Below are 14,798 nucleotides of genomic sequence, written 5' to 3'. Positions count from 1 at the left end.
ATAGGAAACTGAATTTAGTTTCAAAGGCCGTCCATATTTTTCAAATACATTTTGTTTTATATCAAGTCAACTGAAGATATAAGAAGGAATGAGGTCTTTATTTGAGGCAGAAAAAAAAAATCGCCTTGTACTTAAAAATTATAGATGTTGATATCACCCCATTTCATTTTTATAAAACTGCAATGAAAAATTAACTACATTTTGTAGCCTGGTGTAGAATGTGTGGAACAGTTCCCACCTGGAGCAGGTTGGTCAGCATGATGAGAGTTTGCTCCCTGATGACAGCTTCATTGTCTCGCAGACAGACGGAGATGTTGGGGATGTAGTGATCCACGATGTTGGTGTATCGAACACACAGATCACACATAATCACCACCACGTTGTTGCGCACAGCAACCTCCGTGCCGACCTCCAGCTCCCTGGCAAACACTGGCAGGTACTTCTGGACTAGTTCCTCATGCTGCAGACACAGTTTACCTGAACCAGGCAGACGCCAACGCAGACGAAACATTAAATGTATGATGAGACGGCAGAAATACATGGAGGATAAGGCTATTATTTTGTCTCGCATAATAAACAATGTTTCTCAGACGTTACTGAAAGTAGGGCTGAATGATATGCAAAAATAAAATTTAAAAAATCATATCGCTATTATTTTGACAGATATTGCGATTGCGATATGAGTCATGATTTTAGTGGGAATGGTCATTTTTACGTTTAATTGGGGTCTGTACCAAACAAGCATGTTCCCTTACATCTGGAGAATACAATTTGGAGGTCGGGGCATCTCTGAAGCACCACAATGCTTCATTTACACTTTGTTTCGAGTGCGCATGCGCCAACATGCATGCTGCCTGTTGCCGTAGCTTAAAAGAGTTTCCCCTCAGGGATCAATAAAGTATTTCTGATTCTGATTTATAATGGTATGTTGTGACAGATTTTACCTTTATCAAAAAATTGCAGCTCCTGCAATTTGGATATTGTAATTTGGATAATATTTCAATGAATTGTTCAGCCCTAACTGAAAGAGACACAGAGTAGACTGACATAAACTGAGAGAAGGACAGTTTACCTAACGTGATGACTCCGTGCGCTCTAACTCTGGTAGGCAGAGAGTTTGCTTTAAACTGGGACAGAGGCAGCGAGGCTGGCAGCTCCTCCTGGCACACTGTCAATGACCAACATAAAGAAGTTAGCCATGTCAACCATGTTATCACAGAATACATTTGTGAACATCCTCTGTTACATTTTAAAGCTCCTGTGTAGGGTGCTGTAATTTAGAGATACAATGTTCACGTCCTGCCTGTACACCACAGCAATGCAGCAAATGTTCAGCAGGAAAACAAAACATAGAATAGCCCACCACAGAGATTCTGTGGTGGGCTGGAACTGCCGAAAGTAAATTTTGGTGAGTAGCGTAAAACATTGTCATCTACGCTATCTTCCTCCCTCTCTAAAACAAAGGGCATATTTATCTATGATTTTAAAGATTGTGACTGTTAGCTATCAAGCAGGCTCGCTAGCATAATTCACCACAGTGAAGCACCTGAGCCCTCTCAATACGTGAACTTGTGAAGTGTCAACTAGCTAGCCAGCCAAATGTTGGCTTAAACCGATCACTGTAAGCACTGGTGAAATTGTGTAAATCTCACTGAATGGGAAAAAAATTAGTTGACTATAAAGTATACTAGCCCTACAAGTAGAAAGCAGTACATCATATTGCTGATGAGACCGAATCATCTACCAGTCATTCCGTTAGAATGCCGGGGCGGAACTGGTTGTTTATTAAATGCGCAATAATTTTCTATACATTGTGAATCCATAATGAGAGTGTTTCTGCGGTAGCCCATCTACTGTACACACTGCTGTCATCGTCATCAGTTTATTGGCCCTGATCAGTGGAAAATAAATCAATAACACAACGATAGTCTTCTTCTTCTTCTTTTCCTTTCGGCTGTTCCCTTTCAGGGGTCGCCACAGCGAATCATGTGCCTCCATCTAACCCTGTCCTCTGCATCCTCTTCACTCACACCAATTAACTTCATGTCCTCTTTCACTACATCCATAAATCTCCTCTTTTGTCTTCCTCTAGACCTCCTGCCTGGCAGCTCCAACCTCAGCATCCTTCTACCAATATATTCACAGTCTCTCCTTTGAACATGTCCAAACCACCTCGATCTGGCCTCTCTGACTTTATCTCCGAAACATCTAACATGAGCTGTCCCTCTGATGTCCTCATTCCTGATCCTGTCTGTCCTCGTCACTCCCAAAGAGAACCTCAACATCTTAAGCTCTGCTGCCTCCAGCTCTGCCTCTTGTCTTTCCTTCAGTGCCGCTGTCTCTAAGCTGTACAACATCGCTGGTCTCACCACTGTCTTGAACACTTTTCCTTTCATTCTTGCTGATACTCTTTTATCACACAACACACCTGACACTTTTCTCCACCCGTTCCAACCTGCTTGCACTCGCCTCTTCACCTCTTTTCCACAGTGTCCATTGCTCTGAACCGTTGACCCTAAGTACTTGAAGTACTGCACCTTCTTCACCTCTGCTCCCTGTAACCTCACCGTTCCACCTGGGTCCCTCTCATTAACACACATGTATTCTGTCTTACTGCGGCTAAGCTTCATTCCTCTGTTTTCCAGAGCAGACCTCCATCTCTCTAGATTTTCCTCCACCTGCTCCCAGCTCTCACTACAAATCACAATGTCATCCGCAAACATCATAGTCCATGGGGATTCCTGTCTAACCTCATCTGTCAGCCTGTTCATCACCAGAGCAAACAAGAAGGGGCTCAGAGCCGATCCTTGATGCAGACCCACCTCCACCTTGAACTCCTCTGTCACACCTACAGCACACCTCACCACGGTCTTACAGCTCTCATACATGTCCTGCATCACTCTAACACACTTCTCTGCCACTCCAGACTTCCTCATACAATACCACAGCTCCTCTCTCGGCACCCTGTCATACGCTTTCTCTAAATCTACGGAGACACAATGCAACTCCCTATGACCTTCTCTGTATATCTCCATCAGCATCCTCAAAGCAAATACTGCATCTGCTGTACTCTTTCTAGGCATGAAACCATATTGCTGCTCACAAATGCTCACCTCTGCCCTTAGCCTAGCTTCCACTACTCTTTCCCACAACTTCATTGTATGGCTCATCAGCTTTATTCCTCTGTAGTTGCCACAGCTTCTCCCTTGTTCTTAAAAATTGGCACCAGTACACTTCTCCTCCATTCCTCGGGCATCCTCTCATTCTCCAAGATCGTGTTAAACAAACTAGTCAGAAACTCTACTGCCACCTCTCCTAGACACTTCCATACCTCCACAGGTATGTCATCAGGACCAACTGCCTTTCCACTCTTCATCCTCTTCAATGTCCTCCTCACTTCACTCTTGCTAATCTTTGCTACTTCCTGCTCCACACCAGTCACCTCTTCTACTCTTCGTTCCCTTTCATTTTCCTCATTCATCAACTCTTCAAAGTACTCCTTCCATCTTCCCATCACACTCCTGGCACCTGTCAATACATTTCCATCCTTATCTTTAATCACCCTAACCTGCTGCACATCCTTCCCCTCTCTATCTCTTTGTCTGGCCAACCTGTACAAATCCACCTCTCCCTCTTTAGTGTCCAACCTAGCATACAAGTCCTCGTATGCTCTTTGTTTGGCCTTTGCCACCTCTACCTTCACCTTACGCTGCATCTCCCTGTACTCCTGTCTACTCTCTTCAGTCCTCTCAGCGTCCCACTTCTTCTTAGCTAACCTCTTTCTCTGTATGCACTCCTGCACTTCCTCGTTCCACCACCAAGTCTCCTTGTCCGCTTTCCTCTTTCCAGATGACACACAGAGTACCCTCCTACCTGTCTCTCTGATCACATTAGCTGTAGTGGTCCAGTCATCTGGGAGCACTTCCTGACCACCCAGCTTCCTGTCTCAGCTCCTCCCTGAAAACTACATGACATTCTTCCTTTTTCAACTTCCAACTCTTCTAACTCACATCCTACCTGTGGGGCAGAACCACTCACAACATTGAACATCACCCCTTCAATTTCCAGCTTCAGACTCAACCTGTCTGATACTCTTTTCACCTCTAGAACATTCCTCACAAACTCGTCTTTCAGGATAACTCCTACTCCGTTTCTCTTCCTATCTGACCCATGGTAGAACAACTTGAACCCTGCTCCTAAGCTTCTAGCCTTGCTACCTTTCCACCTGGTCTCCTGGACACACAGTATGTCCACCTTCCTTCTCTGCATCATGTCAATCAACTCTCTAGCCTTCCCTGTCATAGTCCCAACATTCAAAGTCCCTACTGTCAGTCCTACATTCTTAGCTTTCCTCTTCTCTCTCTCTGCCTACGAATACACCTTCCTCCTCTCCTTCTTCGTCTTCGACCAACAGTAGTCCAGTTTCCACCGGTACCCTGTAGGTCAACAGCACCGGTGGCGGCCGTTGTTAACCCGGGCCCCGACCGATCCGGTATGGAAGTCATTGTCACGATTTGCATTTTTAATTTGGCATGTGTTTTATGTCGGATGCCCTTCCTGACACAACCCTCTGCATTTATCCAGACTTGGGACTGGCACAAGAAGACACTGGCTTATGCCCCCTTGCGGTTGCATCATAACACAACGATAGTAGTTAGTAATATACTCATCGCATTATGTTTTGAACACACCTGATGCAACTCCCCAGCCCTTACTGTTGTATCAGGGTTGTATCAAGATCCAGCACAGAGGGCTCCAGCAAAACACAGCAGCGTCGTCTAGCAAAAAAGTTGAACCAGGCTCAACTTTTGCTGCAACGCAATGAGATCTGGCAAAATGCTGCGTTGGCCAATCACGTTTGTGCAAATGCACATCCTAGTAGATTACTTTGTACTGTGAACTCTATTATTTTTATTCTATTATAGTATTTCTACTGTTCACCTCAAAATCATGGTGACGACATAAAATAGTTGCCACTGTGATCTCTTTCAAGAGTTGTAAAATCCTGTTTCAGAGTATTACCAACCGATGTACAGTGTTTTGGCGTCTGATAAACCTTGAAACACATTAATCTGCTACTCAAACTGGACTTCCTGGACTGTATTTCATCATCTCACCGGTACTTTAAACAACATGTCCTCACCTACGCAGCCCTCTGCACTGTTTTAACGCAGGGCTGTTTTCAGTCTCAATCTTCGCTTAATATAACTTAGCCTGGGACATATTAAGACTTCAACAGGAATGGCAAACACCAGGCACTATTTTACCAGAACTGACTGTGGTGGAATAAGTACGCCTGATAACACCACTACTCTCACTAATTCTCTTCCTTCTAACCTCCAAACCAGGTTTCTAGCTGTTTCATCAGAGCGCACAGGGAAAAGTTATTTCAGATCTTAGAACACAGTAACTCTGTTTCTTAGATGTCCATCTTCCATACCTGCCAGTTTGTCAGCATGTGTTGTGAGGACAGATTCCACCAGCAGCACCGTCCTTTTGCCAACCTTGGCAGGACAGTGGAGTGAAACCACACCCAGAGTGTGTAAGTGTTTTACCTGGAAGAGAGAACATTTTCAATTATATCAGAAGCACAATACAAGTACCGATCTGGGATCTTGCAGCACCCTGGGTCTGTGATTTTGACAAATAAAGAGTAATGTGACACTTTGAGTACATCCACACTAAGCACTTTACTTGTGTTATCTTTGACTAATATTTAAATTTGTTTGATGATCTGAAACATTTAAGTGTGAGAAACATGCAAAAAAGGAAGGGGGTAAACACTTTTTCACACCACTGTGCTAAAAAACAGACATCTTTCAGGCCGTTTATCCAACAACAGCAGCAGGTTAGGACTGAAAGCTGACTTTTAACCTGCATGATAAAGAAGGTGTTGAGCCAGTGAAGGGTTAGTTCTCACCATGAGCTCCTCATTGAGGTTCTGGGCTCCCTTTTCACTCAGGATGATGCCAGCTAAATAAGCCTCGCAGACAGACACCAACTCTCCGCAATGCTGGTTCAGAAAAGCCTGAACAAAACAAAAGTGTACATGCTGTAGAAATTCCAAAATTATAGAAAGATAAAGCCAGCAAAAACATTTTTGTGGAGCATGAAAACAGTTAAAGTTTAAACTGCACCACCTCTGAAAAAGTTGTAATAAATTACAATAATTATAATAAAAATTAATCATTAATATTATATTTACACTGGTGAAACCCCAGACCATGAATGTTTAAAGACTGCCACAATCTACATTTGTTTCTTTTTATTAGAAGGTCCAAACAGTAATTTTAAACATACACATCTAACTTTATCACTTATACACGGCTGTCTAGCTCTTGACTGTCTTATGCAATACTATTTTCTTTTATATTCTTGATACGTTGAAACTTTAAAGGGTTTTCTAGATTGTGTGTGAAACCTGATTTTGTATTTCTCAACTGCTTATAAATGAACATTTAGGCCTCACACTCCTATGCACTGATGCAAACAGTATCAGTAAACAATCATTTAGTTTTTGTCTAGTGTTAGACCTTTACTAAGAGAGCTGTGGAGAGAGGTTACCTTTGGTTTACATTTTGCACCCTAACATTTCTAATTATGAAACTATGCAGAAAACAAATGCAGGTCTAGACCTCCAACCTGAGTCTGTTTGACATCTTCACTGCGGCCGAGCTGATACAGAGTCTCCACAGCAGCACAGATCACCTCCAGAGACAAAGTAAAAGTCTTCAACCAAGACATCAGATCATCTGGAGAGAGAGAGACAGAGAGACAGACAGAGAGGTGCAGTTAGAGAGAGACAGGCAGACAGAGAGAGAGCAAAAGAGAGACAGAGACAGAGGTGCAGATAGAAAGAGGCAGGCAGATAGAGAGAGAGAGAAAGAGAGAGACAGATACAGACAGAGGTGCAGATAGAGAGACAGGCAGACAGAGAGAGCGAAAGAGAGAGACAGATACAGACAGAGAGGTGCAGATAGAGCGAGACAGGCAGACAGAGAGAGAGAGAGAGAGACAGAGACAGACAGAGAGGTGCAGATAGAGAGAGACAGGCAGATAGAGAGAGCGAAAGAGAGAGACAGAGACAGACAGAGAGGTGCAGATAGAGAGAGACAGGCAGACAGAGAGAGAGAGCAAAAGACAGAGACAGAGACAGACAGAGAGAGAGATTATGACAGTTCCAGACTCTTCATGTGAATTTTCCCATCATCCCCTCCCACCATCACTTACTAACGATCCTGTCCTTGGTATCTTCATTCAAATGTGCAGCGATGTCTCCCATCACACACAGGATGTGACAGCAGGTTGTCACAGTTACATCCTTTGAACTAAGAGCAAAAATAAAATTTAAAAGACCATCTAGGTAACACTGGATGCTGAAAATAAAACATGAGCTCAATGAAATTTTGTTCTTTATAAATATTGTGTCCTTCTCACCTGACCATGCTGTCCCAGGCATCCAGGATCTTGCCATAGGGCAGTCTGGGAGACGAAGCGACAACCTTGGAGAGCAGCAGCCAAGCCCCGGCGGCATGATCTGCCTCAGTGTGTGAGATCAGGTTGGTGATGAACGTCGGTGTGAACTTGTTCTGTTTGGACCAGATGGTGAAGGCCCTGCTGAAATATCGGCTGGAGACCCAGGACAAAAAACAATATTAGCGACAGCAGCGGTGAAGTAATCATGATCCAAGCAATAAAGCTATTTGAAGGTCATTAAAGATAGTTCAGAGAGTTTTGAAATGATTGCTAATACCTAATATTTTCTGCTAATATTCAGCTTTCATTATGTTTTTACTATTTTCAATCTAAATAACAAAAATAAAAGTATTTAGTATTTCACACAATTTCTGCTGTATGATATGTTCTTATTGAAACATAAATTGGACTGAATGTAGTTGGTCCAACCTAAGGTTCTGGCACTCGTGACAGAGCAGGCCCAGCAGGCCCCAGGTCAGCCTCTGACTGGCATCCAGGTGGCAGTTGGCATAGTATGGTTTGACCTGGCTGAGCAGCACCTGGTCCAGAGCCTCCAGGGCCTTGTCCTGCACGGAGTTCTCAGAGTCCACCACAGCCGGCACCACACCCTGCAGCCATGCCTTCTGCACCACACTACACTCTGGTTTAGCCTGGTGATCAGAGAAAACTTTTTTAAATGTGTATTCCAAAATGTGCAACACATTTTTCTCTCTTATCTCTGCTCACTAGATTGTTTGGACAAGTGATCACAGCAAGAGAAAAAAAATTACAATTTTCCAAACAATTTTACTTGTCTGTTACTGATATTTCTTGTCAACTAATAGCAGAACATAGAAAACTCAGATATTTAGAAAAAGACACTGATAGGGCTGTCACTTTTACTGTCTCTCAGAGCTGCTGGTTGAGACTTACAGCGAGCAGCTCTCCCACACACTGCAGGGCCTTCTTCTTCACAGACACAGCTGGGTCTCTGCAGCGCTCCGACAGGGTAGCCAGGTTCTCCCAGCTCATGGGGATCACGTCGTGTTTCAGGAGACCAACCAGGGCCTACGGAGAAACGGCAGAGCACAAAAGTTAAAGGTTATCTGTCCATGTCTTTGTTTACCACAAGCATACTGCACAGAAAGCCAGGATGAAAAACATATACTTGTGACTGATCAGTTATTGTACTCATCATTATTTGGATTTGAAACATGAAGCTGTCTGGTAAAGCTTAGTTCCCGATACCTGCAGTGCTGATTTCCTCACGTTAGTCTTCAAGTCTTTTACACGCCGCAGGAGAAGAGCCAGGTTCTCTTTTCCTGCATCGAAAATATAATAACTCACATCTCTTTGAGTCAATCTCAGACTGAGTGCATGAATATATATACAAATGTGTAAATGGTACTTCCACATCTACAGTGGTGTGAAAAAGTGTTTGCCCCCTTCCTGATTTCTTACTTTTTTGCATGTTTGTCACACTTAAATGTTTCAGATCATCAAACAAATTTAAATATTAGTCAAAGATAACACAAGTAAACACAAAATGCAGTTTTTAAATGAAGGTTGTTATTATTAAGGGAAAACAAAATCCAAACCTACATGGCCCTGTGTGAAAAAGTGATTGCCCCCTAAACCTAATAACTGGTTGGGCCATCCTTAGCAGCAACAACTGCAATCAAGTGTTTGCGATAACTTCAGGAAGGGGGCAAACACTTTTCGCACCACTGTATTTGCTGCCCAGTACCCAGTGCATGTAATAAAAATAATTTGAATGACACATTGAGGATGGTTTGTCCCACCATCACAGCTGGAGCTGTTAGTGCTGCTGATCTCCACAGTCCTGAACGGCAGAGTGCGGTAGGTTTTCTGAGTCTGCTGGGAACTGAGATTTCCTGAAACACAGTCACATCTATTAAAACACTAATACTTCAAACAACATGCACTGCAGTGAACCAGACCTGGGTATCAAACTTCACTATTTAAAGGGTAATGATTGAATTGTATCCCCAGCACACTGTCAAGCACCAAGAGCTAGCACTGAATGCATTGCAACCACCATCACTCCTTAATGAAAACTGTTAAAGAATAATACTGGTTTATTGCAACTTAGGTCTAATTTTCATAGTTTTGGCCATCATTTCTATGGGTTATAATATTATACCCCCCAAAGTAATTGCCTGACAGGTCAAGAAATACAAGCAGTTAGATGATCAGACAGGTTGAAAACAAACCAACAGTTTATACAGATTATCTAAACCACTTTATTTGGAGGTCAAACAGAGTGCGCACAGAAAAGGGACATTCTTCAGGTACTCTTAGGCAGAGTAAGGAGAGGAGTTACATCAACTCGGGCATGTTGCTTAAAACACTGAACGCTTTCTAACTCACCAGGTATTTCATTGGGGCGGAAATAGTAAAAACAGATTGTTTATCAGTAGTAATAAGGCTCAACAAATTAATAACATCATAAAATCTAATTGGCATATACTCAGGAGTGACCCCGTGCTCAGGAAAGTCTTTTCTGTATTTCCCAAAATATCCTACAGGCGTGCCCCTACCATAAGAGACAAGCTGGTTCACAGTTATCTGCCACCTAAAGGGGGAGAGGAATGGTTAAAAAGGCCTCTTTATTTTTCCTTGTACTGAAAGTGAGCACACTTGAAATATAACTAATAATTGAACAGGAAAACTGTGTGCTAAGCAACAATATGTACATTACGTCAAAGATGAAGCAGGATGTGGTCTGTAAACTGTGATGTATGTTTACAACAGACAGTAATAATTTTACTGTTCATCTTCATTTTCTCTCCAAATAAGTTTGACTAACCTGGAGGTTTGTTTTCAACCAGTCTAATCGTCTGACTGCTCGTGTTTCTTGACCCGTCATACTTCTTTTTAGCAAACTCACCTCGTTTGCAGACCTCAGATTTTAAATTAGTACAAGGTGATTATTACAAATAGGAATGATGGCCAAAACTACAGAAATAAAACTCAAGTAATAATAAACCAGAATTAGCCTTTTAAAAGCAAGGTGTTCAAGGCTGACAGAAATAAAGGGTACATTTTATCTGTCTGGTATTAATCTTTCCAAGCCCCTGCAGCAGGCCTCCAACCAAACTCTTCTCTATTCTGAGAAACACTTGGGACATTTGTCACAATCAGCCTCTGTGGTCAGTCAAACAACAACCAATATAATAAAGTATTAAAAGAGTTTACCTTCTGTGATTTCCCCTTCCAACACTGTCTGGGTTCCAGCTAAACAAAGAGAGCAGCCAGGTTACTTTTACTAACTTAACAGTTTATGATACAAACATAGCAGCTCTTAAAATATATTATATTTCCCCTTAGATTCTCTAATAATTCAAGAGTTATGGGATTTTACCCCATGTGTTTTCATACTTCAGCTCTACAAAGTGCATTGTCTACTGAAACTGGTGCTAGTTTCGGATCCAAAATTAGCCCAAATTCCTCACATCTACATTAACTTTACAGAAAAAATGGCTATTTTCAAACTCAAGTGTTTTGCATGTGCGTTTTCTCACTGGCAGAGAAGAGGTTGTGGACGGCCCGGGTGACGTTGAGAGAAGGCAGCTCCAGACACTGGGCCAGGCAGGCGAGGGCATGGCCTTGGACGGTGGGGGAGTCGTCCATCCGCCGCGCGAACAGCAGGTTCTGGATCAGAAACTTGTGGGGCAGGAAGCAGGCAAGCTCAGGGTCCGGACACTCCTCTGGCCTTCTCTCTGGCTGCTCCAGTAAAACCATCACCACGTCCACGGAGAACAGCCGGCACACCATCTACAGAAGCCAGCACAACAGACTGTAGACATGGGGATTCCACTGATAGGAGATAATGAAGCCTAACTGATATTTGAACTATAGTTACTGATGGCTAACATTCAATGAGGGGATATTTGCGGCCCTTCTATAGGCATTAAACGGTCAAATTTTGTTTGTCCATATGTACTAAAAGGCTGCACTGAGGAAGAAAAGCGTTACCGCCTGTTAATTTTCGCGCAATTTTTCCTGTTTCTCCCAGCGACCTCCTGCTTGAATATGCATTTTCCCCGTCTTTTAATGGGTTACTTATTAAATAGGCCTGTTAGATTTTTGTTTACAGCAATAATCTAGTCAAAGGAGTTTACGGCCTCTAGTTAAACTGGCGGTTATGAATGATAACACCGCAGTGGTGTGTGTGTTCTGCCACTTGTGCCGGCTGGGTGTGGTGATCATGATCGGAATGGTGTTTTATTATTCTGCCTACTCTTTTCAGCTTTGATTACTGCAGTTGCACCTGTGACAGCCAACTGGAGCCATAACCTCCCAGTTATCTGAAGAGCCCAGTTATTAGGATGCACAGATTAACAGTACCTACAAAACTGTAGAGGAAAAATATCATAAACCCTCTGTTGAGCAACTGCCTACAACATAATGTATGTTACTATGATATGATAAATTAGAGCTAAGGTAAAGTTGAATTAAGTCACAAAATACAATACTGTGCTCCAGGTTTTTCTTTTGTTTCAGTATCCTATTGTTGATAGGACTCCCCAGCCACATAATGCTTTAATATTTCCAAGTGTCTTTTCTTCACCAATATTTCAACGTCAGAGGCAGAAGAGACTTTTTTGTGCTCCATTGCTTTCCATAAAATGTGTCGTCAACAGCCCAGCATCAGACTGTATTTAGTGGCATGTGATTCAAATCAGATGAGCTGTTGTCATTTACAGCAGCAAACGTGAACCTGAAAATAATGTGCGCCCTTGATGGTAATTTGTGATAGGCTTAGTAAATATCCTGCAGTGTATCTTAAAACAGCGTGTTCAAATCAGTGTTAGAGTCAGTGATGCATTATTGTTTGAATTTTCACATTTGCATTCCAGATTAAGGAAGAAGTCAGAATACACCAACGTGTAGCATGTGAAATACATTTCTCACATAATTAAAGAGGTGGCAAATGGGACGCGTTACCTTTGTGTGTCTGGAAAAGTTAAATAGCCACTTGATGAAGCAGGCGTAGTCTATACTTGTCATCTGAGACGTCAACATACCCACAGCCTGGGCTCCATGGCTTCGAAACTCGCTCTTCTCCACCATCTAAACATCCATAGCAGAAACATTATATCACAGCTACACTAATCCATCAACAGTTGACACCAACTCTCTGAACTTTACACAATTTTTATCTTCTAGGAAGTGCATCACTGCTGTGTGTTTGCTGGAGGATTCACCTGGAAGCAGATATGCTGCAGGAGGATTTGCAGGAAAGGCAGCACCATCTCCTTCAGCTCATCCACAAGATGACTGTAATCACAAATACATAAATCCTGTACAAAGTAATATATGGTTCATAACATGCAGATAAATGGCTAGAAATATCTCCAAATAGTCAACAACCAAGAGATCCTGATGTGAAGCGTTGGCTAAAGTCTTTACACTCCAGCCACCAACAGAAATAAAGGAATGATTACAAGACGGAGTTGCTTGATGTCATCATTTTTACATTATGCTTATGACCGCTGCAAAGTAGGATATAATTGTCCCAATTACTTAAGATAGATGGAGGTACCATAAAGACCTCATATTGAAATTTTGGTGGCTCATGGGCGGCTGTGATTTAGAGGTAGAGCGGGTCGCCCTCTAATCGGAAGGCCAATGGTTCGATCCCGGCTTCCCCAAGCCCACATGTTGAAATGTCCTTGGGTAAGATACTGAACCCCAAATTGCGAGTGTGTGTGAATGATTAGTTTCTTTGGATCAATGAGCAGCTGGCACCTGGCATCAGTGTGTGAATGTAGTGTAAAGCGCTTTAAGTGGTCGGAAGGCTAGAAAGGAGCTATACAAGTACAACGATAAAGTCCATTTAACATTTTATAATAAGAAAATATACTGTACATTTCGATAGATTTGTGACATCTGAAGATCAGGATATGTCTCAGATTTTAATGTGGGAAAAATACTGATAAAATCCAACTGCACTTCTCTTTAGGACTGTCCCGAATACCATTTTTTGGGCTTCGAAGCATCGGAAGTAATCAGAGTAATCACTCTGTGTGTGTTTCTCTGCAGAAACACACACACACACACACACACAGACAGATGTTCTCTGGTATTATGTCGACACGGTGGATATTTTACAAGCACGGACCAGGTAAAGCAACAGTGAACACATCTGGTTGGTGCAGATGTCCTTTGGTACCTGTTGGTTTCCATTGTTTTGATAGGCTACGTCATTAACAACAAGCCTCCTCCACAAGCTGCTTACCTGATGTTGTGAAAACACAATTGCGGGTGAAAAAAATCTAAAATGTGAGTTTTACACTTTTTGGCTGACTTTATAAAACATACTGCTGACAAAGAAAGTCAACAGAGCTGTATGATACAGCGAGAGAAACAGAAAGAGGCGGGGTAAGCTGGTGTGCAGTAAGAGACAGAGGTGTAGGTGTGTGCGAATATCCAAATCCCAAATTGAAAATTGAATGCCTACCCAATGAACAAATATCCAAATAGTCAAATATTCAGGCCCAGCCCTACTTCTCTTTATGTCCACCAGATGGCAGTCAGGATTCATTTCATTCGGGCAGAATTAAATGATTGGATGGGCCTGCAACGGCCACACATAACTGATTTTTATTTTTATTTTTTGATTTATTAATTGCTGTTGGGAATAAGGTTGTCACGAAACCAGAATTTTAAACTTGGACACAATACAAGTATAAAAAAAAAGATACTCGATACCCCTTTCAATACCACGGCAAAAAGAAGAAAAGTCCTAGGCACACAAAACAGAAAAAAAAATCTCACCCAGTGACACAGTGCTGGTAAGAAAAAGGAACTGAACACATACCAACATATTTGTAATAATGTTAATAGTAATTAACATTACTATTGTTATTCTTAAAAGGAGCTGTGTGCGACATTCACTGCCATTAGATCTCGCACTAGAGCATCAGCATCTCAGACGAAAACAAATGGGCGCTACAGCCCACCAGACTAAATTGAGAAAAACAGTAATTTTACCTTGCAGGTCATCGTAAAACAAACTTCATTCAAACTGGACAGAAACAAAATAAAACTCACCAAAACCTTCCACTGTTCCAACAATCACCAAGTCTGGTTTGGCCAAAAAATAACAACGTGACTTCATTCATACTTCACTCACTGACTCGACTTGCGGGCCACTAAACCAGTTCAGTAAAGGCTAGAAAAGCTGTGCCGGTTAAAATAGAAACGCTCCATCAAAATGTAATAATTCTCAACAATTTATCGATATTCTCTACAGAAGACGGGGGAAAGAGAAACTGCAGCAGCAGCATGACAGAGGCCGGGTCAGAAATCAACAG

General features: G+C 42.3%; 1 protein-coding gene across 1 annotated transcript in view; it reads right to left on the bottom strand.

Moving 5' to 3' along the window:
• Window positions 1-14,798, bottom strand: part of ncapd3 (non-SMC condensin II complex, subunit D3) — a 49,081-nt gene that overhangs the window by 21,312 nt on the left and 12,971 nt on the right. The window contains exons 9-23 of the mRNA XM_044214485.1: window positions 12,687-12,759; window positions 12,427-12,552; window positions 11,001-11,253; window positions 10,675-10,713; window positions 9,258-9,350; window positions 8,704-8,777; window positions 8,389-8,523; window positions 7,906-8,126; window positions 7,438-7,629; window positions 7,231-7,328; window positions 6,643-6,752; window positions 5,921-6,028; window positions 5,441-5,555; window positions 1,073-1,168; window positions 239-477 (exon numbers count right to left, since the gene is read on the bottom strand). Coding sequence (XP_044070420.1) covers window positions 239-477; window positions 1,073-1,168; window positions 5,441-5,555; window positions 5,921-6,028; window positions 6,643-6,752; window positions 7,231-7,328; window positions 7,438-7,629; window positions 7,906-8,126; window positions 8,389-8,523; window positions 8,704-8,777; window positions 9,258-9,350; window positions 10,675-10,713; window positions 11,001-11,253; window positions 12,427-12,552; window positions 12,687-12,759 — 1,972 coding nt within the window. The remainder of the gene's footprint in view (window positions 1-238; window positions 478-1,072; window positions 1,169-5,440; window positions 5,556-5,920; window positions 6,029-6,642; window positions 6,753-7,230; window positions 7,329-7,437; window positions 7,630-7,905; window positions 8,127-8,388; window positions 8,524-8,703; window positions 8,778-9,257; window positions 9,351-10,674; window positions 10,714-11,000; window positions 11,254-12,426; window positions 12,553-12,686; window positions 12,760-14,798) is intronic.

Source organism: Siniperca chuatsi, linkage group LG11, assembly GCF_020085105.1.
Source record: "Siniperca chuatsi isolate FFG_IHB_CAS linkage group LG11, ASM2008510v1, whole genome shotgun sequence".
NCBI classification, from domain to species: domain Eukaryota; kingdom Metazoa; phylum Chordata; class Actinopteri; order Centrarchiformes; family Sinipercidae; genus Siniperca; species Siniperca chuatsi.
Note: the sequence above shows the minus strand (reverse complement) of the source record. Positions and strands in the feature narration are given on the sequence as shown.